Raw genomic sequence first — 25,549 nt, 5'->3', positions numbered from 1 at the left:
TTTCCCTCTTCCTTTTTCCCTCTTCCTTTTTCCCTCTTCCTTTTTCCCTCTTCCTTTTTCCCTCTTCCTTTTTCCCTCTTCCTTTTTCCCTCTTCCTTTTTCCCTCTTCCTTTTTCCCTCTTCCTTTTTCCCTCTTCCTTTTTCCCTCTTCCTTTTTCCCTCTTCCTTTTTCCCTCTTCCTTTTTCCCTCTTCCTTTTCCTCTCTTCCTTTTCCTCCTCCTTTTTCCCTCAGGCTTTGCAGCGACTCCCTGCAATCCCACCAGCAAGAAGAAGACACCAGGTTTGTTGAGTGATGATTTTTCTGGGAATACCTTGATTTTTAACCTCTGGAAAGTTTGTAGAGCTGGAGGGTTTCAGAGAGAGGTTTTCCAGGCTGGAGTTGCAGGTTTTTGGGCTCTCCTCAGTGAGCTGGCACTTGGTGATGTCCAGAGCCCACATCCCTGGCAGAGGACTGATTAGCTCAATGACAATCCCAGGAAAATCCTCATCAGTGCTGGTCATTAGGAGCCAAATCTGAGCTGGAAACTTGACGGACCTTGCAAGCAGATGTGGATTTTATCACTTCAGGGAGGCTGAGGACGCTCTGGTGCCCACTGAGAGCATTTCTGAGGTCTCTGATCCACAGGGAGCTTTGGCAGGAGCAGGAGCAACACCACAGATCTAGGTCTGGGTTCAGCTTCATTCCGGGATCAGGGCAGCATCTGGGGTGTGAGGAGCCCTGGCTGCCATGCCAGGAAGGCTTTGGGAGCAGCTCTGCTGGCTGGGAGCTGGCGCCTGCTGTGGCTTAAGTCGCCTCTGTTCTAATTAAATACTCCCGGGTTTTATCCTGCCCGGCTCCACTGGGAGCAGAGTTCCAGCTCCACCTCGTGGGACCGTCACCGCCGCCTCTGGAATTGGCAGCCGTGGCAAAACCTTGGCCCTCAGCTCTGCTGGGGAATCCTCCTCAGCAAAGGCACCTCGGTTTGTCCTGGCCTCACTGTTCACTGGCCAAAATCCCAGCAGAACCAGGACAGTCACCTGCTATCCCAAAGATTTTAGGGAGCCGTGAGCACAGTTCAGGGAGCCGTAAGGTTTCAGTGTGTATTTCTTCCCTGTGAGGGTGGTGAGGCACTGGAATGGTTTTCCCAGAAAATCTGTGCCTACCCCATCCCTGGAAGTGGTGAAGTCTGGGTTGGAACAACCTGGCCTAGTGGAACGTGTGGTGGAATCAGATCATCTTGATCATCACCTTCCCACCCAAACCATTCTGGAATTCTGTGATATTTCCTTGGAGATTCATGGCTGGGCTTGGGTTTGTGTGGTTTTTTAGCCTCTTGGCTCTACATCCCGTGTTTCTGTGGGAGCCGTGAGCGCGGCCGGGGCTGTGCTCTGTTTGTGTTTGCATTTCCATACACAGAGCTGTCACCTGCTTTTTTTAGCCTTAAATGCACCTGGCTCCTGCTCAGCCCCGGGGCCTGCCAGCTTCTCCCAACGTGGCCTCAGATTTTGGGTGTTACTCCTGGAATGACTGGGAGGGAGCTGATGAGGCAGGGACACATTTGCTGCTGGGAACGGCTCTGTTGGTTGATCCCAGCTCTGTTTTGGGCTGACTGTGACTGTCCCCTTCGAAGAAAATCATTCATTCAGCTCATACAATGCAGATATTTTTAGGATTATTGTGAGGAGATAATTCTGGTTGTCCTACACAAAGGAATCTGTGGCTTCAGGTGAGTATCAGAGCCAGCTTTCCAAACCGGTAGCATACTGGGAGGTCGGATTCAGCTCCGAGGAGTTCTGGATAAAACTGGGACGTTATAAACTCCATCCATTCAAAGGAGCTTTTATTCCAAAAGAATTCAGATAACCCCAAATCTCGTGGTCTTCCTGCAGAACTACCAGGGCTGAGAAGCAGAACTCTGGAATTTTTTATTTCTCCTCTATTTGTGAGTCTCCGGAGCCTCTGAAATCTGGAGGTTCCTTACTTGGAGCAAAAAATGGAAGATTGGAACATGCAAAAATTTGGGGGAAAACTGGTAATAATATATATTTTAATAAATGGCAATAATAATTTAATAATAATAATTCCTGGCTCTTGATGCTTTTATACAAGAAGGTGTTTATTTGGTGACTCTTCTTTGATATTAATGTTTATTTTCATAAAGTTTTTCAAAATTTCAAAATTTTCAATATTTTCTCAGGTGGGAGGTGATGGAAGCTCCACTTTATTTTTTTTCCCCAGAGTTTCTGCAGCTGGAACGAGCAGTTCTGTGCCATGGCAGGGTCAGGCTGCCCGTGCCAGCCCTGGAAAAGGACACAGATTATTTGTCAGGGCTTGATCCAAGGAAAAGTCAGGATATCAAACACACACACAAACACACACACCTGGTTTTGCATATCGGGGAGAAAAAACCTCCCAGAAACCTTTTAGGGTTTGGTTTTTTTAAAAAAAAAAAAAGCAAAAACATTTTGTGTTTAATGACCAGAAAGTCATGTGGATTAATCAGTTTTGGGAAGGATAAAGATTATTCCGTGGAAAATGGGGTGGTTGCTGATAAAGAGTGGTCACTGGGAGGTGGTGGGATTCCCATCCCTGGAGGTTTCTGAGGAATGCCTGGATGTGGCGCTCAGTGCTCTGAGCTGGGGACAAGGTGGAGATTGGGCACAGATTGGAATCTATGACCTTGGAGCATTCCAAGCTGGATAATTCCAGGATTCTGGGATTCCAATATCACCCAGCTGCTGAGATCCAGCCTGTCCTTGTGACAGTGACATCCATCCCCTGCCTCCAAGGGTTTGTTCTCCATTAATGACTCCGAAAGCTGAAAATCCGCCTTTTTCCCGGAAAAAAAAATGCCATTTCCATGGCCTTTCCATGCTGGATTTCTCCACATTATTCCCTCCGAGCCGGCTCCGTGTGAGCCCCGGACTCGGCTTTGAATAGATGAATGTAGGTTAGGTGTGAATGGGAATAAAATATTGGATAAAAATAACATTGGGCTGTTTGGAAATTGGGAAAGAGGGGAAAAAAAAAAAACCTTCTCCCCTTCACAGGGGTTCTGGATGGCTCCTGGTGGAGTTTTCCTGGGAATGTTTCTACCTGTGACAGCCCACCCAGCTTCCTCAGTGTCCAAATCCTTGGTTTGGCCCCAAAATGTGCTCTTTTTTTGCTCCGAAGTGCATCTCTCACCATCTGCTCCAAGATGAGGAGCAAGCAAAGCAGGGGCTTTGTTTGGATTCACTCCCAGATGTGCATCAGAAGCTCCAGGCAAACCTCTCTGGGGTTTGTTTTTGAGAATTTTGAATCCTATGGGGTTATTTTGGGGGGATTGAGGGGACACCTTTTCCCTGCAGACCCTGGGAGCAGCGTTTGGCCAGCGCTGCCGCTCCAGGCACGGAGCTCTTGCTCCTTTTTCAGTCATGAATCTGCCTCAGCTGCTCCGTCCAGCCATCCAAGGGACTCTGGGATATATAAACAATCATTTGTGGATCACTTTGTTTTCCGTGGCACTGGCTCTGTCTGGAGGTGGGGATGGGGCAGCCCTGATGAAGCTGAATTTTCAGTGCATTTTAGGGACAGAGGTAGGGAGGAATGGGATTTTTTTGTTCCGGATTTTCATCTGGCACTGAGGGATGTGCGATGCTTGTGGTGGAAAAGCAGCTTTTTCCCAAATTCTTCCATCCTCAGCTATCCATGTCCTCTCAGAGTGTTGCAAATACCCCCTTGCTCGTGGCCTGGCAAATAAAATCCGTGTTAATTTGGTGGGAAATGGAACCTTGCCCTGGAGTCCAGCAAAGAGATCCCTTTGACTTTCCTTTTAATTTCCTTTTCATTTTCCCTTGGGCACACCTGACCTTTTAATCCATTTCACACCTGGAACTTCACTTGCTTTTGTGTCCTTTTGTTTGTGGGTTGGCCCTCAGCACGTGTCCCGTTGGTGGAGCAGCAATTGCCTTTTCGTGGGAGCAGGTTTGGATGCCCTTGGTGGAATTATAAACCCCAGACCTGCAGATTTCACTGTTCAAACAGTGCAGCACTCGGGTTTGTGTGCGGAGGGAAGGTGGCACAGAGGTCACAGGGTTTAATTTTTGGAATGCTGTGAGTGTTTTATCCATCATTTTCACAAATTATTTGGGAGCTGGCTCTGAGGATGAGCTTAACCTGCTGTGTCTGTACTGCTTGGGCATTCCAGGACCAACTGTAGAATTGTGACAGGAGCAATGGGTTTGAGCTGAAAGAGGGGAAACTTAGGGTGGATATACAGAAGGAATTCTTCCCTGTGAGGCTGGGGAGGGGCTGGGATGGAATTCCTAGAGAAGCTGTGGCTGACCCTGGATCCCTGAAGTGTTGGCTGGAGCTTGGAGCAACCTGGGATAGGGGAAGGTCTTTCCATCCCAAGCCATTCCATGACTCTGAGGTTTTTTTTGTGAGATAAGGAATTGCCTCCTCATTTTTCAGATAGGAGCAGGAACTGGCTGAGTCTCTCCACCCTTCTCAATGCCCTGGAGGTACAAAATTCCAGGTCAGTTTGCTCTGAGGGCTGTTCCCACTGTAGGAGAGCCCAGCCTGGCTGCAGGAGCATCCTCTTCCTCCTGTCCAGGAGAATTGAGCATGGATAAGGATAAAATCGAGATCTTGAATTAAAGTGGCTGAATTAAGTGACTGAAGCCCTGGCAGAGCCGAGGAGGAGCCAGTTCCTGGTCGTGCCCAGCTCCTTGTGGGAGTGGAGCTGTGCAAAGCCAAGGAGGGAACTTACATAAAAGTTCTTGGCTGGAGCCTCAGATTTGATCTTGCATAACTTTGCTCGCTGAGGCTACCAGGAAAAGGCAAAGCCAGGAACTTCCCGTGGATCTCTGGATGGGCAGTGTTGTCCTGGGGTCACATCCCATCTTTGCTGAGCTCTGCAACCCCATTTCTGGGGCTTTTCACTTCCTTAGGGTGGCTCCAGAGGTGTTGGCCATGCTTGAGAGCCTGCAGTGATGGGGAATATGGAGATGAATGGTTTCTGTATCTCTGTTCTCTTTCCTGGAAATCATTTGCCCTCCAAGTGCTCCCTGGCTCCCTTTGGAGTCAGATGCCAGGACAACCACAGGGTTTGTAGTACTTAGAAATAATTTTCCAGCCTCTCAGTGTCCCAAAAAACCCCTCGTTCCAAGTCCTGGACCCGCATTTCCACCCAGCTCCTTTTGCCCTCCCTCATCCCAGCTGATTCTGTTGGTGTCAGCCCCAAATCTTCCCTCATTTCCTCCTGCAGCACTGCCAACCTTACAGTGACCCAGAGGGGAAAAATCTGCAAAATGCTTTTTTATCCATCTCCAGAGACTTTTTCTTTTTTTTTTTTTTCCTTTTGGAGCAGAGCTGAGCTGTGGATGCAGTAAAAGCTCTGCTCCAGCCCATGTTGGTTTAAGCAGGTCTGGTTTAACCCTCTTTAATTGGCAGCTTGGTGGGGAAGGCTCTGGAGCGTTCCAGGCACGTGGGACACCGGAGCACAACTTCCAAAGGGATCAGTGAAAGCGGGGCCACCTCGTTGCAGGCACCAGCTCCCCTTTCATTAGAGCCACTCCTGCAGTTCCTGTGATTTGAAAATTGATGTTCAGCTGTAAAGAATCTCTTGTGCCGCCTCTCTGCGTTTCCTCTTGGGGTTTTCAGGGTAAATTGCTGCTGGATTTGCATTTAAAAGGGAGCCGTGGCACTGCTGTTCTCATTGTGTTATTTGGCCAGCTCTATCTTGGAAAATTCAACATATTTTGGCATATCACAGGGTCCTTCAGGTTGGGAGAGAGCTCCAGGATCACCAAGTCCAAGCTGTTCCTGATCCCCACCTTGTCACCAGCCCAGAGTGCTGAGTGCCGTGCCCAGGTGTTCCTTGGACACCCCCAGGGATGGGATTCCAAACCTCCCTGGGCAATCCCTTCCTTTATTTAACAGCCCTTTCCATGAGGAAATTCCTGCTGCGGTCCACCCTGAGCCTCCCCTGGCCCAGCCTGAGGCCGTTCCCTCTCCTCCTGTCCCTGTTCCCTGGGATAAGATCCCAAATCCCCCCGGCTGTCCCCTCCTGTCAGGGAGTTGTGCAGAGCCAGAAATTCCCCCTGAGCCTCCTTTTCTCCAGGCTGAGCCCCTTTCCAGCTCCCTCAGCCTCTCCTGAGACTCCATTCCCTTCCCTGGATTCACTGCAGCCCCTCAGTGAGGCTCCCAGAGCTGGACACAGCCTTCAAGGTGTGGCCTCACCAGAGCAGGGTCTTTGCAGGGTGATGGATCAGGACAGGGATTTGATTTGATTTGATTTGATTTGATTTGATTTGCATCCCAGGTATTTTCCATCCCAGCTGGATTCCAGCTCAGTGTAAATCTGCCTTCCAGCACAACACGCTCCCAAGAGAAGTGGAATGATGGAAAGATGGTTCATTATCCAGTGGGTGGGCTCCTTGCTCTCAGAGGCTGTTGGATGTGCTTGCTCAGACACAGACTGATCATTAAAATCCCCATGAAAGGCCCAGTATATTCCAGATTTTGGGATATTTTGTGGGATGCCTGGCAAGGGTGAGATGGTGTTTCCAGCTGCCTGCATCCCTACGGACAGCAGAGCTTCCAGCACTTTTTGGGGGAGGTTTGTGTCTTATCCCTGAGGCTGGGAGGGTGCTGCCAGCTCCCTGTGGGATCTGCTCTGGGATGAGAGGCTTTTCTTGGAGCTCCGTGTGGAGCATCCCAAAACAAACCCCATCCCAGCATCTCCTCATCCCATCTTGGCTGGAATCGTTCTGGTCCTGCCATGGCCAGGGGATGCTGACCCCGGAGGGTGAGGAAATCCTGGTTCTGCTGAATTTGAGAGGAAATGGACTCGGAGGATCTGGGAGGATCCCTGGGATAACATTCCCATCACCCCATGGATTGCAGGAGCTGCTGGCAGCCAGGCCACGCACTTGGGGCTGTTGCACAGGATTTTATTCCCAGTTCTTCCCAAACACCCAGGCCTCCTTCCTGGAATTAATTTTAATTCAAGACATTATACAGCCTTTAAATATTACACCAGGGTCATGTGTGCTCCCATCTTTTTTAAATTAGGCAGGCCTGGGAGAGGGGAGATGAGGAATTCAGATTTTTACTGAAAACTCTGGTTTTTGTTCTGGTTTTTTTACTTAATTTCTGCTAAAGGTCACCTTCTCCCACACGGTTCTATTCCCTATCATGAAATAATGATGATGATGATAATAGTAACAGTAATAATAATAATAATAATAATAATAATAATAATAATAGTAGTAGTAGTAGCAGGTTTTGATGGGATATTTTTCTATCCAGAATTTAAAACTAAGGAACATGCTGCAAATAGCTGAGACTTTTAACTTGACCTTAAATACTGGATTCCATCTAGATTTGACAATTTCTAAGTTTGGGGTGAAGCTTTTTGAGGTATTGGGGCAGAGAAGGCCAAATTCATCTACTTGAGGTTAAAGCTTTTTGAGGTGTTGGGGTGAAGAGAAGCAAATTCTGCTTTTTGGGGGTTTGTGGTTTCCTGATAAGGAAAAATCTTACATGTTGGTCCTCCTACCTGGCTCGCTGGTTCCTGGTTTTCCTGGTTTTGCTGATATTTCCATGGAATCTGTTCTAGGTTCCAACACCGACCGTCCCCTTGGGATCGGGATTGGGATTGGGAGGCAGCTCTAGGATAGGTGCAGGAGGCATTTAGGCCGCACCAAGCAGGATTTTAACCAAGCTGAGTGGTGTATCCAGCAGCTCTGGCAGCTCAGCTCTTTGCTCAATATTTGAGAGCATCATTTCGGTGGAAATTCCATTTCTGGGTGTCAGCTCGAGGCTCGGAAGCAAAGCCTGTCATTCCCTCTCCCCGAAAAGTGCCGTGTTGCTGACTCCTTCCCTTGCCTTTCCAGCTGTCCCATTCCCTCCCACGCAGCGGCTCACTCTGAAGGAGGTGTTTGAGGATGGGAAGCCGAGGCTCGACGTCCTCAAGAGCCACTTGGTGAAGGAAGGGCGGCTGGAGGAGGACGCGGCGCTGAAAATCATCAACGACGGCGCCGCCATCCTGAGGCATGAGAAGACCATGATCGAGGTGGAGGCTCCAATCACAGGTCAGAGCTCAGGCCTGGAGTCCTGAATAACGACCAGGGTAACCCCAGCAGGTTTTCTTGCTGTGTTCCTTCCACCCACAAGGTTTTTTAACTCTCCTGAGCTCTCAGAAGAGAGGATTTTGCCGGCGCTCGCTCAGAGCGCGGCCACGCTCTGTTCCTTGCTGCTGTCGTGACCTTGCTTTTCTTAGCGTGGTAAATCTGTCCCTCTTTTGTGCTGTTCTCCCTCCCCCAGTGTGTGGTGACATCCACGGACAGTTCTTTGACCTGATGAAGCTGTTTGAAGTGGGAGGATCACCCAATAACACCCGCTACCTCTTCCTGGGGGACTACGTGGACAGAGGCTACTTCAGTATAGAGGTGACCAAGGGCGTGGAGCTTGGGGGTGCTGGGGCTAAAGGAACTCAAAGTGTTGAACCTCAGTTAAAATACAGCTCAGAATCAGTAAAATACAGCTCAGAATTGGTTCAAATTCAGCTCAGAATCAGTAAAATTCAACTAATGATCAGTTCAAATGCAGCTCAGTAAAATACATTTCAGAATCAAGTCAAATCCAGCTCAAAATCAATAAAATTCAGCTCAGAATCAATTAAGTGCAACTCAGAATCTGTTAAATAAAGCCCCAGATCAGTTTAATACCTCTCAGAATAATTAAAATGCAACTCAAAATCAATTAGATACAGTTCAGAATGAAATAAATACAGCTGATAATCAGTAAAATACAGCTCAAAATCAGTGAAATCCAGCTCATAATCAGTTCAAATGTAGCTCAATAAAATACAGGTCAGAATCAGGAAAATGCAGCTCAAAATCAGTTCAAATTCAGCCCAAAATCAGTAAAATAAAGCTCAGAATCAGTTCAAATGAAGCACAATAACATACAGCTCAGAACCAATTAAATCCAGCCCAAAAATCAGTAAAATACAGCTCAGAATGAGTTCAAATCCAGTTCAGAATCAGTCCAAACACCAAACCTCGTGCTGGATTTACCCTGCCATGGAGTTGTGCATGGAATGAAAGCAACGCTCGTAACTCACAGTGTGATTTTTGGGCAGGAAGGTGATGTCCCAATCTTTGGATCCTCAGGCAGTGACAGTGGAGCAGCAGTGATGGGGTTAATGCCTGACTGGAGTGGTTTTAATGTCACTTGGAGCTGTCACTCAGGGACACAAGAGGGACAGTTGATGGTGCCTTGCAGGCAACAGGATCCCACCAGGCAGTGGGAAGCAAATGTTGGAAAAGCTGCAGGATTCAGGATTGAACAGGAAGAGCAAGGGCCACGTGCCTGAGTCGCTGCTTCCCTCTGAAAACCCTGGAATGGGCTCAGGAGAAAGGAACAGAAGTCACCTGGGCTGTGACAGGGCTTTGCAACTCCCTGGGATTCCATGACCAAGAAGTGGGAGTTGTTTTCTGATTCAGTGGATCCCCATGGCTGCTGCTGGCTCAGTGGAGACCTGGGATGGGACAGGAAGGGACAGCTCTTAGCAAATGCCACAAATCCCAAGGGATTGCAGCCATCTGGATCCACAGAGGCAGGGCTGAGTGGAAGTGGAGTGCTTATCCCAGTTGGAAGCAGCGTAAGGAAGGGCTTTTGGAGGAGCAGGGGCCTGAAATGTGTCAGAAATCAGCTGGAATAACAGAGGGAGTGATTTCTCTTGGAAAAAAAGAGGCTGCAGGAACAGCTGAGCCTCTGGCTCTGCAGAGGAATCTTCCCCAGTGAAAATTTCTGGGGAGGAACTGTCAGGGATGATTGCAAGGGGTTCTTTGAAGGATTCTGCAGAGGATTTAGGGAGAGCAGGGCCGACAGCTTGAGCTCCAGCAGCCCCTGGCTCCCTTCCAGCCCCATGCTCCAGAATCCTGACAGGGAGCCAAGGTGTGACGAGGAGCAGCTTCCAGGGGAGCTGGGACGGATGCGGCAGAGGTGGGGCTGGGGCCGGTGGGATTTGGGGTGGTGCTGGCAGGAGGAGCCCCCCGGGGAGGAAGGGAAAGGACACATCCCACTGCTCCTCTGGTTTGCTCGGCTAGGTTTGCAGTGGGAATGTGTTCACCTGGAAAAGGGATTATATTCCAGAGCAGCAGCTCCTTCTGAGAGAAAAGGTGGATTTTTTTTGTGTTAACCCACAAACCTTCAAAAGAGAGGTGTTGGGCCCTGTGTCTGTGTATGGGTTGTGTAGATCCAGGGTGGAATAGTGCTGCTCCCACTCTCTGCTCTTAGCCCAGGATTGGTCTGACATGGAGATTTGACCCTCAGATCTCCATGCTGGGATCATCACAGAATCATGGAATGGTTTGGGTTGGAAAGGTTAAATGCCATCCTGTTCCACCTCCTGCCTTGGGCAGGACACCTTTCACTATCCCAGGGTGCTCCAATCCCCATTCACCCTGGCCTTAGACACTTCCAGGGATGAGGAAGTCTTTCCCAGCTTCTCTGGGCACCCTGTGCCAGGGCCACCCCACCCTCACAGGGAAGAAATTCTTCCCAATATCTCATCTAAATCCCCTTTTAGCTGAAATCCATTCCCCCTTGTCTTCTCTGCCTGTGATAATATGGAAGAATTCCAAGAGGATGTATGGCCTTAGTGGTGGGGCAAAAAAAATGTTTTATCTTTTGTTTCCTGCTGCTTTTTCCTTTCCTCCTTCCCTTCCCTTTCCCCCCATGTGGGAATGCCACGGATTCCTCCTGGAGAATCCCTGTAATCCCACAGCTCAGGGTGGGCTTTGATGAGCACAGGCAGGGGCTGCTCCAAACATCAGGGTAAGGCAGAATCCAGAAGTTTTCATTCCTATGTGCCTCTCCCTTCCACCAGCACTATGCTGGAAGAGATTCCCACCTGGATACACAAAATCTGCTTTCTGTAGTGAAACAACAGCAGGTTTAGAGTATCCCAGATGGAAAAATATCCAGTTTTTCCTCGTGATGTGACCGCTGGGAAGGTGGGGAGCAGCAGCAGCAGCCTCGTGGGACACCACACAATATTTGGCATACATGGGGAGGTGATCCAGTGCCTGCCCTGAGCAGCTGGGGGTGTTCTGAGCAGAGCCAGGCATTGGAATCCCTGTGGATTCCTTCCAGATCAGGATATTCCACAATTCCATAAGCATGACTTTTTAACAGAATAAAATAGGAGGGGATGGTTTAATTGCATCGGGCTGCAGGCAGGCAGGAAACGATGCCAGAGCAGGGGCCAAGGAGGTGGAAGGGCCAAATATCCCTTCCAGGTGTTCCCCATGGCTCCAGGTGTTTGGTTGTCCAGGTGAAAGGAGGAATTTGAATTTGTGGCTCAGACAAAACCTTTCAAACCCCCCCCACCGCCCCTCAAAGCCTCTCAGTTCATCAGCTCAGCTGGATGTTGGCAACAAATCATTCAACAAATTCTTGCTGGGACTCTGGCTTAGGGAAATTCTCATTTAAAAACATGAATTCCCAGTATAATGAGGCCACGGAGAGTGGATTGGTTGATGGTTTTGGTTTTTTTTAAAGAAAAGAATTGTGAGGGGAGAGGGGAGGGGAAGAAGCGTGTGAAAGCTGGAATGCTGCTGGAAGGGGACTCTGGGAAGGGTTTGCTGTCCCAAACCCGCTGTGACAGCGAGACTGGCTTGTCCCAGATCCCAGCTCCAGAGTGCAGGGCTGACAGGCAGCACAGAAATCGGGATGAACTCCTCCTTTGGGAGATGCTGATGAGGCAGGGCCCTGCTGAAGGATTCCCAGTGGGAAAAATGCTCCTTTCATTAAGCTTTTAGTCCCAAATCCCAGAATGGCACAAGAGGGGTCTGTGATCGTGATAGGGAAGGACCATCCCCAACCCATGAAGCTGGAATATGATGAATAGAATGATTTTGTTAAATTAGAAAGTAAAATAATTGTTATGACCAGGAACAGAATCCATGGAAAGAGGAAATTTATCAGGAAAAGTGGTGTGGTAATGGCATGCACCTTTCCCAGGCCAGTTCTTCCAATCCAATTATGATGGGACACATGATGGCTGTCTAATCATGGAATTATATGTTAATCTTGATTTAATTCACTTTTTATCCAGAATAATATTAAAGAGATCCAGAGTAATATTAAAGAGATCCAGTCAGCCCTGTCAAGTGGGAGTGAAGGTGGATTTGTGAGCTGGATTTGGGAGTTTAGCCTCTGTTCCCACTCTGGCTGGCTCCATGTGTAAAACTTCCCTACAAATGCCAGATTTTGGGAATGGTGAGAGAGGTCATGGTGGGGGCAGGTTTGGCACCAGCCCCTTTTGCATTTTTGGGGTTGCAAGTCCCAATTCCTCTTGAAATTCCCTCCCTGTGTCCTGCTAAGCTTTCCCTTTCCAAGTGGAGCAAACCCTTGTCTTTGTGCTTCACATCGAGAGGCAGAATAAGGAAAGAAGGAGATTATTTTAGATTATTTAAACCCAAAAAGCTGTGAATGCCTGGATTTGCACCTTGGCTATTGCAAACAGGCAGCAATCAATTCCTGGGCACAGTGCCGGGAAAGGCTGGGAAAAGGATCTGTGCAAAACACCAGGAAGCATCCAAGGCATGCGAGTGTAGAAACTCCCTCATTCCTCATTCCAGCCCCCCTGGAGCCCTCGAGGGCTCTTCAATGTCCTCTACTCCGTGTCCTCCTGGTACCTGGCAGTCCCCACATCCTTGGGAAGTGCCTCCAGCCACAGGGAATGGTCGCTCTCCATATCCCTGGCGTGTCCAGCTAGAATTGTGGTACCAAATTCAACCCCATGTCGCTTTAAACCCCTTCAAATGTGTTTTAAAATCTCTCTTCTGCAAGCTGCCAACCTTCCATACATCCCAAACCCTCCCCTATTGATGCTGTATCTCTGCCTTGCTTTGATGCCAGGGCTGGTTCTTCCTCCAAGTAATTTGTTTCATTTATAGCAACTTCCAAGTTCTCCTCCCAGCCCAGAAAAGTGACATTTCGCTTGCAAACACAGGGAGGTTAAAGCTTTAAACCCCAGAATAATTATAAATGGTTTTGTTGGGAACATTCCTCCTGGTAACAGATGCAATAAAACATGATTCTGCTACTGGCCTTGGCCCCGTTCTCTTTTGGAATTCCCAATTAATCAAGTTGTTAATGTGGGGTTGAATTCCAAGTGAGACACAGGCAGTGCTTTACAGCTCCTCAGGGTTTTTGGGATCAGTTGGGATGATTCATGCAGAGCTTACCTTGCAGGTTCAGTAAACACCACCAGATCTAAGCTGGCTGTGCTAGGAACCAACTGGGAACCAACTGGGAACTGCTTCATTTGGGTTCTGGAGGTTGTTTCCAGCTGGTTCACAGGGATCTGTGCCCCAGATCAGGAACATTGGAGGGTGTAAAACAGACTTGGTGGTGCTTCCTGTTCCCCAGGCGTGTTCTGCAGCCTGTCAGCCTCCAGGGTAAACTCCCATTAGAGACTTTAATCCAGAGCCTGGAGCTTGCTCTCGTTATGGATTGTCCTTCCAGCACTCCACAGCAAACGAGGGAAATGTGATAACATTTCCCCGTGCGAGATAACGGCTCTGCCACTGTCAGTGCCGAGCACACCAGGGTGACTGAGCCCTCCCAGCCCCTCCCTCGGCTTTTTTTGGGAATCCAGCATGAAATATTCCTGCTAAAAAGCCCTGTTTCAGCCTGACTTTGGTCTGTGCCTCATCAAAGGCGCCGGCTTTGCAGGTGTTGCTGCTCGCGGAGGGGATGTGGAAAGCCCTTTTCAAAGCCAGTGAGCTTTGCTAAGCTAAGCTTGTTTTTTGGGCTCAGCTTTTCCTGTTTTGAGCTTGAACTTCACATGACTGTAGCGTAAGCAGAAAAAACAGGGTAGGGGAAAATCAGTGGGGAAGGTGAAGTTGAATTTTCCATGTGTTTCGTGGACAAATGTCTGCCCGCTCCTTTCGCTGGTTTCCATCCCGGTGGAACATCTGGAGCAAACAGCTGGTTCTGCTTTGCTGCTCTGCAAAAGGGGTTTTTTCCTTTGGTTTGTGCTGGAAGCTAAGCTGCCCCCACCCAGCCCCGAGCTGCTTTCTGTTGGCTACAACCTCATTTGTCACTTCTCCAAGTCAGCCCTAATATAGAGAAATCCCAGTGGCTTTTCCCCACTTGGCCAGGAGAAGATCCACTGCCCATTATGGAGCTGGGTTCCACTTTGGGTGTCTTCCCAGAACCTCTTAGTGCAGTCTCAGGCTGATGAGTGTCCTGGGAAAGGATTTTATGACATCCCTGCTTGCCTCTCTTGCAGTGCGTGCTGTATTTATGGAGTTTAAAGATAAATCATCCCAAAACGTTGTTCCTCCTTCGAGGGAACCACGAGTGCAGGCACCTCACAGAATACTTCACCTTCAAGCAGGAATGTAAGTATCAGAAGTGGGAGAAGGATTTGAATCCATTTAAATAATACATTTTAAAATGTATTTTTTAAAAAAAGGTGTTGTGAGAAGGCGTGGGCTTCAATTTTTGTACCTCTGAGTGGCATCAGAGCTGTAAAAACCTGTTGTCTTGTTTTCCTGCTCTTCTGCTTCAGCCCCTGCTATAAAAAAATACCCCAAAACCCAAATCTTTAAGTTCTGCCAAGCGCCAAATGTGGCCTTTTGGTTTCAAAGACAGAGTGTGGATGAAAGAAATGGGAACACTTCTCCCCTGATGAGCCAGGCACACACATCCTCCCCTCCCTGACTTCCAGGCCCAGCAACATGTAATCAGTGCCAAAAGACTTCCAGCTCCAGATTGTGCAGCTGGGATCAGAGATTGCAGTTGGGAACGGGGGAAGGATTTGTTCCTCCCTGTTTGCACTGGGGAGGATCATTTACCTTTCAGATCGTTTTTGCAGTTAAAAGATGTGTTTGTGCACAGCATTTAAATATTTTTAAAGCAATGATGAGGAAAGGTCAGGGAGTGATGGATGAGTGTCATTCCAAGCAGTAAAAGAGGTGGAGAACTCAATGCAAAGCTCCTTTAGGGAATTCTTGCTCAAGGACCCGACCTCAAGAGATAATTCTGGGCAAGGCACGAATCCAGTCTTTATCCCATCAGCTCTGGGTGGTGTTGGATGGAGGAAGGCTCAGAGGGGGTGAGTCCCTGTTCTGTTTGCTCAAGGATGTGCTGGAAAACACCCCCCTGCTCTGTGCTGGATGCTGTGTCCATCACCTGGACACAGGTGAGCTCCTGGTGAGCTGGGCCCAGTCTGAACCAGGGGATAGGGTTGGGTTTTTCCCTTTGGAAAACAGGAGGTGCTGCTTTTCCCTGAGAACCCCTGTTAGTGTCTCTGAAAAAAGGATATTTCTGAGCATATTTGAGGCTTGGAGCAAGAGCAAACTGCTTTGGAAAGGCTGTGAGTAATGTATGGGAACATCCTCATCCCCTCTGCCCGGGTGAGGCATCCCTGGGATCGGCATCCCTGAAAGATCCAGTGGGAAGGAAGATCCATTTCTGTGGGCAAATCCTCTCTCCCAGGACCTGTGTCCAGCTGGAAAGGCAATTCCCAGCCTCCATGGCTGTGTGGTGCTGCTGTGCCAAGTTCAACACTCAAGATGAGTCCAGAGGTGCAGCAGGGCTGTGGGGAAGTGATGGGGTAGCTTCATCTGCATCCCAAATTTATTCCATGATCCCAGTTTTCATTATGTGGAAACACCTCATCTCTTTAGTGCTGATCTCAGTGCAGGTGTTTTAGAAAACAACTTGAAGGGACATGAATATTGTCCAATTCCAGATTAAAAAAAACTTTTCTTTTACACATCCAACGATTTTCCAAGTCAGTATTTTCAGTAATACACAGGTGCAGAGTTTGATTGTAAATCAGTATTTTCAGAAATGCACAGGTGCAAAGTTGGATTCTAAATATTTTCACTAATACACATGTGCAAAGTTTGATTCTAAATCAATATTTTCACAAATACACAGGTGCAGAATTTGATTCCAAATCGGTATTTTCACTAATACACATGTGCAAAGTTTGATTCCTAATGCACAGGCGTAAAGTTGGATTTTAAATCAGTATTTTCACTAATGCACAGGTGCAAAGTTTGATTCTAAATCACATTTTCATGAATACACAGGTGCAGAATTTGATTCCAAGTCAGTATTTTCAATAATGCACAGGTGCAAAGTTTGATTCTAAATCACATTTTCATGAATACACAGGTGCAGAATTTGATTCCAAGTCAGTATTTTCACTAATACACAGGTGCAGAGTTTGATTTGTGGGCCATTTCAATTTTGAGCTTGCCTATCTCCTTTAAGAACTGGGTTCCTAGAATTTATTGATCAGCACTTTAGCCGATCAGAGCTTGATTGAATTGCTCCCTCGCAGGTCGAATCAAGTACTCGGAGCGAGTGTACGACGCGTGCATGGATACCTTCGACTGTCTTCCTCTTGCTGCCCTCCTCAACCAGCAATTCCTGTGTGTCCACGGGGGCCTGTCTCCAGAAATCACATGTCTAGATGACATTAGGAAAGTAAGTCAGCTCCATCAGCTTCTCCCTTTGCTTCCAGTTCCCTGTGGGGTTGGCTCCTGTACGGATTTGGGGCTGGAAGGGTGGGAATCCTGCCACAGCTCCTCCTGATGTTGTGTCCCCTCTCCAGTTAGACAGGTTTAAGGAGCCTCCAGCCTTTGGTCCGATGTGTGACCTGCTGTGGTCGGATCCCTCGGAGGATTACGGCAACGAGAAAACCCTGGAGCATTTTGCCCACAACACTGTCCGAGGCTGCTCCTATTTCTACAGGTGAGGGATGTTTTAGGGGGCTTATCTCTCCCCTCACACTAAAATCACTGTTCAGGCCACTCTGTGGGGCTTTGTAATCTATGTGAAATTCTCCTCATTTGGCTCTAATGCACAAATTCTTGTTTCTTTTTTTTCTTCTGTAATATTGAGCTGTCCTTGGGTAAGTTGCTTTATAGAATTGGGGTCTCAAACAGCAGAGATGCTTCTTTGGGCTGGCTCTGTGAGTGTTTTTCAGCACCTGGATCTCCAGGAAATAACCTTTCCTTGGTAAAAAAGAGGGATTTGTGCTGACAGTCCACTTACAGGGAGGGTTTAATTTGCAGGTTTTAATTTTTGAATGATAAAACATATTTTGGAGTGCTGGACAGAAGCTGGATGTTTTCTCAGGTGGCTGCTCCCTGAAACCAAGACCACCAGAGAACTGTGCTCTCCTTCACTCCCTGCTGAGTTCTCCTCCCTTTTTGTTTTCCAGTTATCCTGCAGTGTGTGAATTTTTGCAGAACAATAGTTTGTTATCCGTAATCCGAGCTCACGAAGCCCAGGATGCTGGGTAAGTGCTGCAGCCCAGGGGCTGGGCAGGGTTTGGGCTGGGCCGGGCCAGGTTTAACTCGTGTCCTGTTTTGTAGGTACCGAATGTACAGGAAGAGCCAGACCACGGGCTTTCCCTCGTTAATCACAATCTTCTCTGCACCAAATTACTTAGATGTCTATAACAACAAGGGTAAGGCTGGGGCTCTGCTGCTCTTGGGGGGGGGTCAGGAAATCCCTCTCCCACTCTGCCCTCCCAAAATCACAGGATAATTTCAGCTGGAAAAGAGCTCCAAGGCCATTGAGTCCAACCTGTGCCTGATCCCCGCCTTGTCACTGAGTGTCACTTCCACAGGCTTTCCTTGGACACCTCCAGGGATGGGCACTCCAAACCTCCCTGGGCAATCCCTTCCTTTATTTAACAGCCCTTTCCATGGGGAAATTCCTGCTGCTGTCCACCCTGAGCCTCCCCTGGCCCAGCCTGAGGCCGTTCCCTCTCCTCCTGTCCCTGTTCCCTGCGATAAGATCCCAAATCCCCCCGGCTGTCCCCTCCTGTCAGGGACTTGTGCAGAGCCAGAAATTCCCCCTGAGCCTCCTTTTCTCCAGGCTGAGCCCCTTTCCAGCTCCCTCAGCCTCTCATGGGGCTCCAGCCTTTCCCTGGATTCACTCCAGCCCCTCCATGTCTCAGTGAGGGGACCCAAACTGGACACAGCCCTCAAAGTTCCTCCCCAGTGCCCAGCACAGAGGGACAGCCCCTGCCCTGCTCCAGCTGCCACCACACTGGTTTGATACAAAAAATACACTATTTTTGATACAAAACCCTCTCCTCCAGTCGCATTCTTGTGCCTGGAATGAAAGAGAGCTTTGTGTGCTGAGCTGAAGTGGTTGACTTAATGTGTTACTGTGGCAATTAACTGTGGAGTCATACAGCCTGGAATAAAGCTTTCATTCCCAGCCACGGGACAATGGAGCTCTTCTGATGGATGCTGCTATCCCACAGAAGCTGATAGTGTAGGAAAGCTTTCCACTTCCCTCTGCCCATAAACCATGGGGGGATCATGGTGGAATTTTCTCCAGCTGTGGGGTTTTTCACCCCTCACTTTGGATCTTGGCTCTTTGGGCTTCACTGTTCTAAGCTGAGGACCAACCTGAGTAAACAACAAAATTATGGCTTAAACCTTCTCATTTTGGAGAGTTGGTAGCTTGATTCTACACAACTGTAACCAGGTGTTGATAATGAAGGTTTTTTAACAATGGTGAAACTTCCAGAGGGAGCCAGGCTGGGAGAGCTGGGGGTGAAAGAGGAAAAGGCTCCAGGGAGACTTTTAGAGCCCCTGCCAGAGCCTAGAGGGGCTCCAGGAGAGCTGGAGAGGGACTTGGGACAAGGGAGGGAGGGACAGGACACAGGGAATGGCTCCCACTGCCAGAGGGCAGGGCTGGATGGGATATTGGGAAGGAATTCCTGGCTGGGAGGGTGGGGAAGGGCTGGGATGGAATTCCCAGAGAAGCTGTGGCTGCCCCTGGATCCCTGGAAGTGCCCAAGGCCAGGTTGGACAGGGCATGGAGCAACCTGGGATAGTGGGAGCTGTCCCTGCCCGTGGCAGGAGTGGTACTGGCTGATCCTTAAGATCCCTTCAAATCCAGCCCATTCCAGGATTCTCTAAGTGGAAAGTGCCTATGGACATTTATTCTCTTTCCCTTTTCTCCCCCAGCTGCTGTACTGAAATACGAAAACAACGTCATGAACATCAGGCAGTTCAACTGTTCCCCTCACCCCTACTGGCTTCCAAACTTCATGGATGTCTTCACATGGTCTTTGCCTTTCGTAGGGGAAAAGGGTAAGAGAGATTTGGGTTTCTGTTCCAAATTCCCAGTGACTGCTCCTCATATCCTGAGTGTCACAAACCTGTCCCACAGTGCTGGGAGAGTGTTGCAGCTGCAGGTAGCACAGGAGAGCAGCTCAGGCTCAAGGAGATATGCATTACTGGGTTCAATTCTTGCATAAACAGCTGTTGATACCTGTTTGAAGAAGCTTTTGCCAATAAAACCCTCCTTTCTGTCTCTTTCTGCATTGCTGGTGGAGCTGGTCTTGGGTGCTGTAGCCCCACCTCAGAATTTGGAGATGTTTCTCTTGGTTTGCAGCAGAGGAATTTTAAATTCCTGTTGGCTCCTGGCCCACCGAAAAGGAAGCATTCACTTCAATCCAAGGCTTATTTCGTTCTGAAGAAGGCGAGGCAGCTTAAAATATGACCAAGACTTTGCCTCAGCTTTCACCAAAAGGATTTTTATCACTCCTGATGAGTTTAAATTCCACCCCAGTCTCATATATTCGGAGTGTGGCTTCACCCTCACGACTTGCAAAGGGTTTTTCTGACTTTGAGGAGCCAAAGGTCGAATCCCCCCTCCCCAAATTTGGCCCTTCTGGGAGCCAGGTGGCTGTGACGTGGGTGGGGATGGGGAGGGGGAACCTTGAGGGAGCTGAGGCTGTTCTGCAGGAATGTTGGCACCTCCTTCCCCACGTCTGGTTCCTCTGGGATGTGCTTGGCCTGCATCCACCTCCTTGGCAGAAGATGCAACGTGTGTCGTCTGCTCCGGCGCCGCTGCGGGTACCAGCAGGCTGTGCCTAAAAGTGTCTTTAGGCTCCCACTTGCAGGGGACAGACGACCTTGAAATCCTCCCCTCGTCCTCCAAACCCCCTCTGCGTGCCCCAGGCCCCTCTGACCTCGCTGTCTGTGCCTCTTGCAGTCACCGAGATGCTCGTGAACATCCTCAACATCTGCTCTGACGACGAGCTGATTTCGGATGGCGACGAGACGTTGGAAGGTAAAATATCCCTGCTGGCACCTGAGAACAGCGGGGGGAAAGGCTGGGGAAGGTCCTTGATGCCTGAGCAGCACTTGATTTATAGCTGGATGCCCAGTCAGGATCTCCAGTTCCTTTTTGCCCAACCTTTGCAGTTTTGGGTAGAGAATGTTGATTTTTGGTTTTTTTTCTCTTTTGCTGTTCAGTCACAGAGAAATTAAATGACATTCACTGTGACAGACACTTCTTGCCAGCTACTCTGGGAATGGTTTCCTGCTCCTTACACAGGCTGCTGGTTATTTTTTCCCCCAATTCAAGATTTTCTGCACCAAAATATCCACCCAATCTTCTCATCTGTTGCAGTGAACTCCTCTGTAAAGTGGCTTCTCATGTCACACCCCCTCCCCAAAAACGCTGTTTCTGACCCTGGTTTTAAGCCATGCATGAAGGGGACAAATTAGTGGCTGAGCTGATGAGCAGTTTGGATTTTGGGGGGACTCAGGAGCGAGGTGGTGACTTGAGGAACCTGAGGGGGGCAGCGAGAAGTGGGGCCTGAGCTGCTTCGGCCCCAGGTGGAGACTCTAACCCGCTTCTCCCATTGCATTTCCGTTTCGTTTTTTGGTTTTTTTGTTTTTTTCTTTCCTCCCTCCCATGAAAATTAAATTTGTTTCTTCTATCTCTGTCTTCATCTACTTGTTTCTTGGTGTCTCCTCTCCCTGAAGATCACTACATTTCAAGCTATCCGAAAGGTACCCAGCTAGAATTTGCTACGAGCTTAATTATCACTGCCTGTGCCACCAGATCCTTGAAGTGGATTTCCAGAGCTGACTAGTGGGGCAGTCTCTTCATCCCCTTTCAGTTTTAACATAAGCTCCATGTGTTTTTTAACCCTTCTGCGTTCCTCCAGGAACTTTGAGAAACGGGGGTCACGTTTCTACCTGATTCTGAATGCAGCCACGTAGTGCATGGCTGAGCCATGGTGCATGTTAGCCCTGGGTTTGGCTTCCCTGTCCTGATGTGTACTGGGCCATGTGAGGAATCTCAGCTGAGAGGAGATGGATTTGTTCCCTCTTTTGACCTGAATTTTCCGTTTGGTTTCAGCTCCCTCCGTGCTTTTTTTTTGTTTGTTTCTGTCTCCCGTTGGGTCCGTAGAGCGGAAGGGGAGTTCCCCCTGTCCCGTTGTGTCCGTGTGGGGTCAGAGCAGAGCTGCCAGGCTCGGGCCAGCCCTTCCCTGTACTCCTTGGATGCCAAAGCTGATGCTTGCGTGCCACTGTGGGCGAGCACAGCGGTGCCCATCAGCCGTCAGATCCCTCCGTGCTCTGCCTTGCAAACCGTGTCCTCATGGCTGAGTCATTTGTGTCACATCCTGTGTAGTGTGAGCCCAGCTGGCGAGCTGCCAGCGAGACCTCCCCAAATCCGTGTCCTGTGGTGGTTCTACTCTCTTTAGCCCTCTCGAGTTCCGTGTGCCATCTCGTTGGTGTTGCCCTCCTCACCGCCATCCTGATGCCATCCTGATGCCATCCTGATGCCATCCTTCCAGCACCGTTCTCTCTTCGGTGTAGCTGTGAATCTGTAAAAAACCATGATTTCTTTTCCTGGAGTCAGGCAGGTGCTTCATCCTGACATTCCCTGGAGAGCAGGAAACCTCCAACGTGCTGCTGTTTGCTCTTTTCTCTCCCTAAGGTGGGACAACGGTGCGTAAGGAGATCATCAGGAATAAGATCAGAGCCATTGGGAAGATGGCACGGGTCTTCTCGGTTCTTCGGTGAGGATGGGCTGGGGACTGGGCTTGATTCGGGGACTGGGCTTAATTTGGGAACTGGATTTAATTTAGGGACTGGATTTAATTTGGGGACTGGGCTTAAATTCTGGACTGAGGTTAATTTGGGGGCTGGGCAATGGGGGAACACTGTTTAGGAAACAGGAAAAGAAGGGGAAAACTTCATAAGACAGGTGGTTTTTCCTGACTCTTTCAGGACACATTTGCCTGAAAGAAAGTTGTTGCCAGGTAGGGGTTGGTCTTTTTTCCCAAATAAAAAGTGACAGATGGGAGGAAACAGCCTCAAGCTGTACTGGGGGTGGTTCAGGTTGGATATTTGAGAAAATTTCTGCATGGAAGGGGCTGCAAAATACTGGAATGGGCTGTCCAGGGCTGTGGTGGAGTCCCCATCCCTGAGGGGTTTAACAGATGTGTGAATGTGGCACTTGGGGACGTGGGTAGTGGTGAACAGGGTGGTGGTGCTGGGTTGATGGTTGGGCTTGGTGACCTTAGAAGTCTTTTCCAGCCTTAATGATCCCATGATCCATGATTCCCACAATCCATGACTCCCACAACACCCACCAGCCTTGCCTGGAGCAGTACAACCACTGCTCAGTGTGTAACTGGTGCTGCTGTTCCCTGCAGGGAGGAGAGCGAGAGCGTGCTGACCCTCAAAGGCCTGACCCCCACAGGTACCCTGCCCCTGGGAGTGCTCTCGGGGGGGAGGCAGACCCTGCAGACCGGTGAGTATCCCTGACCCCCTGCACTCCCCGTGCCCCAAACCCCCCAGAGCAGCTCCCACAGGCAGCCTGGAGGGTGCCAGGGGACCCCAGCCAGGGTTCAGGCCTGTGGGGAGGAAAGATTCCCAAGAAGGAGGAAGCAGAGGTGTAGGTGGGGATGTGGAGAGATGCCAGGATGTCCCCATGTACCCTCGAGGAAGAAAACCCACAGCACCCTGCTTAAAGCATGTTTAGTGCTTAATTGTTTGTTTCTGCAACGAGTTTTTATCCTTTATTTCCCTTCTAACGCTGCATGGTGCACATCCTCTGCCTCACCTCGCTGTGCTGCTGCTGTGTGACAGCCTCTGTGTGAATGTGACAGTGACACAGCTGCTTGTTTGTTCTTCGTTCAACCAAACCCCTCCCAATCTGCCCCTGCCAAGTCAAGAATCCCAAACAAGAGGAAGGTTTGGCCAAAGGAACGAGGTTCCTCCAGGGCTGGATGGTTCAGAAAAGTCTCCTCTCAGGTTTGAGGTAGTTCTGGAGGTTTCTTCCCAAATTTGCTGCCTCCCTCAGCAGCTCTGGGAGCAGGACGGAGCGAAGGATCCGATCCTTCCCACTCACAGGGCAGGGAGCTTGGCTGGTGCTCAAGGAATGAGCTATCCCAGAGGGAATCCTGTAATCCAGTGTTTTAATCCTTCCCTGCCATTGGCCTTTGAAGCCTGGCACCTCCCCACCTTCCCCCTTCCCATGGGCACCGGGGGTTTCCTGCAGCTCTCCCCGGGCTGGGGCTGGGGTTTGCCTGGATTAAACAGTTCACGAGTCAGAAACATGGAAATACCACTGCCTGCTCCTGGGGAGGATGCAGCGTCACTCCCAAGCTCATGGATTTCTCTGCCCACAGAGGAGGATAGATATTTTTTCCCTTTTTATAGAAACCATCACAGCCCCATCACCCCAGTTCTGGGAACAGAGCCTGAGTGGGAAGGTGGCTGTTGCAGCAGCTCTGTCCCTGTGTCCTGACAGCACAGGGTCATGCTGTGACGTTCTCCAGCACCTTCCCCTCTCAGGGGATTCTCTGAGGGGTACCAGGGATCTCCCCTCCCCCAAAATCAGCCTCTCCCCAGGACAGAACAAACAAGCTGGGCCTTTGCTGCTGCCTTACCCGCCCCACCCGCCGCCTGCAGGCTCCCCCTGCTCCCCTCGGCACCTCCCGGCTTCTCCCGCCCTCCTCATCCCCCTTCCCCTGTCCTTCCCCCTTCTCCCACCCTCCTTTCCCTATCCTGACCCCTTCTCCCACCCCCCTTTTCCCTGTCCTGACCCCTTCTCCCTCCCCCTCTTCCCCATCCTCCCACCCCTTCCCGTTTCGCACATTCCTTCACACTCCCGGTGAATTTATGGGATCCCCGTCTGCTGGGTGAGGAGGAGAGATGGCTGCCCCCCTTTTGGGGTGCCTGTGCACCCCAAAAAAGGGAAACAGGGCTGCAGTGGGGGGCCCTGCCCTCCTGAGCCTCTCCCTAGCCTTTCACAGCAGGGCTTGGCAAAATCAACTGAATAAAGTCACGGAATCTGGGGCAGAGCTGTGCAGCCACAGCTCCATCCTTCCTCCGTGGCCTCCCGAGGACCATATGGCCTCTGTATTGTGTCCAAAGCAAAAAAGCTGCTGTTTTGAGGCTAAAATCCAGGGAATCTGCTCAAGGGAAGGGCCTCCTCCCAGATGCTGAGGCAGGGCCTAGCAAACCTTGGACGTTGCTGCAGCAGATTTAGGAAGGGGGACATTGCTCAGCTCTGTGGTGCCTTGTTGCTTGGTAACACTTTCAGAAGGTGGAGCTGAAGCCAAGCTGGATTTGGAGCCTGATTTTCTGTTACAGCTCAAGGCACCAGGAGCAGAGCAGCCCAGTACCTGCTGCTTGTTCTTCCCTGGACAACAGGCTGCCCCTCACCTTCCCACTGCTCCAAAACATCCCCTGGGATCCCTTCCCTCACGCAGCTGTGCTGGTGGAGGGTGTATTCCACATAATTGATCATGTGAAGGTGGCCTGGAGCCACCCAGCTGGGAGCAGAGCCGCAGCTTAGTCCGAGGTTGTCCCTGTGCAGTGCACGCAGCAGGGAGCCCTCGCTCTCTGCTCCTCTGTTCTTCCATCAGATCAATCCAGAGGAAAGGAGACTCCCCCTGAGCCCTCGGGAGTCCCTTTCCCCCCTTCCTCTCCACCTCCTGTCACCTCTTTCTCCCCTCTCGCCACTCGTTTGGCACCACCGGGGCTGGGGGGCCGTGGGCTCTGCGTCGCAGCCATGATGTCGGATCACTCACTGTCACTCTGTTTTTGTTTTTCTTTTTTTTTTCTGTTTTTTTGTTTTGTTTTGGTTTGGTTTTTTTTTCCCTGTCTTCATTTTTGCATGCCACTGTTCTTCTGTATTGCAGCCACAGTAGAAGCGGTAGAGGCACGGGAAGGTATGGCTAGAACCCGGCGAGAGACTCAAATCATCTCCGTGTGTGCGTGCGCTCATTTTAAAGAGCTTTACCAGCCCTTAACGGAAGCTTTTTACTCTTGCATCACCAGAAGTGGGGGAGGACGAGGCCCTGCTGGGAAGGAAAAAATATACCCAGGGGTTTGGTTCAAGGCTGTTTCAGCTTGAACAGTTTATTCCTTAGTGGAACCACCTTTATTTGGAGTTGCCGGAGCGGTTCCTGCTCTGGCAGCTCAAGACCTTGGGGTTGAGGTCCTGCCATCTGCCAGCACCATCAAAACTCTTAGAAAACAGGATTTTGTGGTGCTGGTGTAATCCCTGCCCTCCCCACAGGTAGGCCAAGGTGGAGAGGCAATTCTCTGCCTGTGGAGTGTAGGAATGACAGATCCGTGAGGATTTTTCCTCGATACCGAGCGGGGCCACACAGCTCTACAGAGGCTTTGCTTACCAAGGGAAGTTGTTTGTAAGCCAGCCAAGTCCTTGTAAAAGATTTGGCACAGCCTCCTCTTCCTT

General features: G+C 49.8%; 1 protein-coding gene and 1 long non-coding RNA gene across 7 annotated transcripts in view; one reads left to right on the top strand and one right to left on the bottom strand.

Moving 5' to 3' along the window:
- PPP3CC (protein phosphatase 3 catalytic subunit gamma) overlaps positions 1-25,549 on the top strand; it is a 38,231-nt gene that overhangs the window by 8,058 nt on the left and 4,624 nt on the right. The window contains exons 2-14 of one of the 6 annotated variants that reach the window (XM_014259595.2): positions 7,864-8,061; positions 8,294-8,418; positions 14,280-14,391; positions 16,347-16,492; positions 16,620-16,759; positions 17,232-17,309; positions 17,386-17,480; positions 19,000-19,125; positions 20,033-20,110; positions 20,812-20,838; positions 21,773-21,854; positions 22,494-22,591; positions 24,990-25,061. In XM_014259595.2, the coding sequence (XP_014115070.2) occupies positions 7,864-8,061; positions 8,294-8,418; positions 14,280-14,391; positions 16,347-16,492; positions 16,620-16,759; positions 17,232-17,309; positions 17,386-17,480; positions 19,000-19,125; positions 20,033-20,110; positions 20,812-20,838; positions 21,773-21,854; positions 22,494-22,591; positions 24,990-25,061 (1,377 nt within the window). The remainder of the gene's footprint in view (positions 1-7,863; positions 8,062-8,293; positions 8,419-14,279; positions 14,392-16,346; positions 16,493-16,619; positions 16,760-17,231; positions 17,310-17,385; positions 17,481-18,999; positions 19,126-20,032; positions 20,111-20,811; positions 20,839-21,772; positions 21,855-22,493; positions 22,592-24,989; positions 25,062-25,549) is intronic. The other 5 variants (XM_005530866.3, XM_014259596.2, XM_014259598.2 and 2 more) reach the window with 5 other exon arrangements.
- LOC148182418 (uncharacterized) lies at positions 2,076-7,837 on the bottom strand. The gene is made up of 2 exons (XR_015774704.1): positions 7,527-7,837; positions 2,076-2,280 (listed from the first exon to the last, which is right to left on the bottom strand). It is a non-coding gene; the product is annotated as an uncharacterized LOC148182418 (long non-coding RNA).

The sequence above is a fragment of the Pseudopodoces humilis genome, chromosome 30 (genome assembly GCF_049639895.1).
Source record: "Pseudopodoces humilis isolate 2021_Gansu_Grassland_sample_001 chromosome 30, ASM4963989v1, whole genome shotgun sequence".
In the NCBI taxonomy this organism is placed as follows: Eukaryota; Metazoa; Chordata; class Aves; order Passeriformes; family Paridae; genus Pseudopodoces; species Pseudopodoces humilis.
The sequence above is the reverse complement of the archived record's forward strand: the minus strand, read 5'-3'. Positions and strand labels throughout refer to the sequence as shown.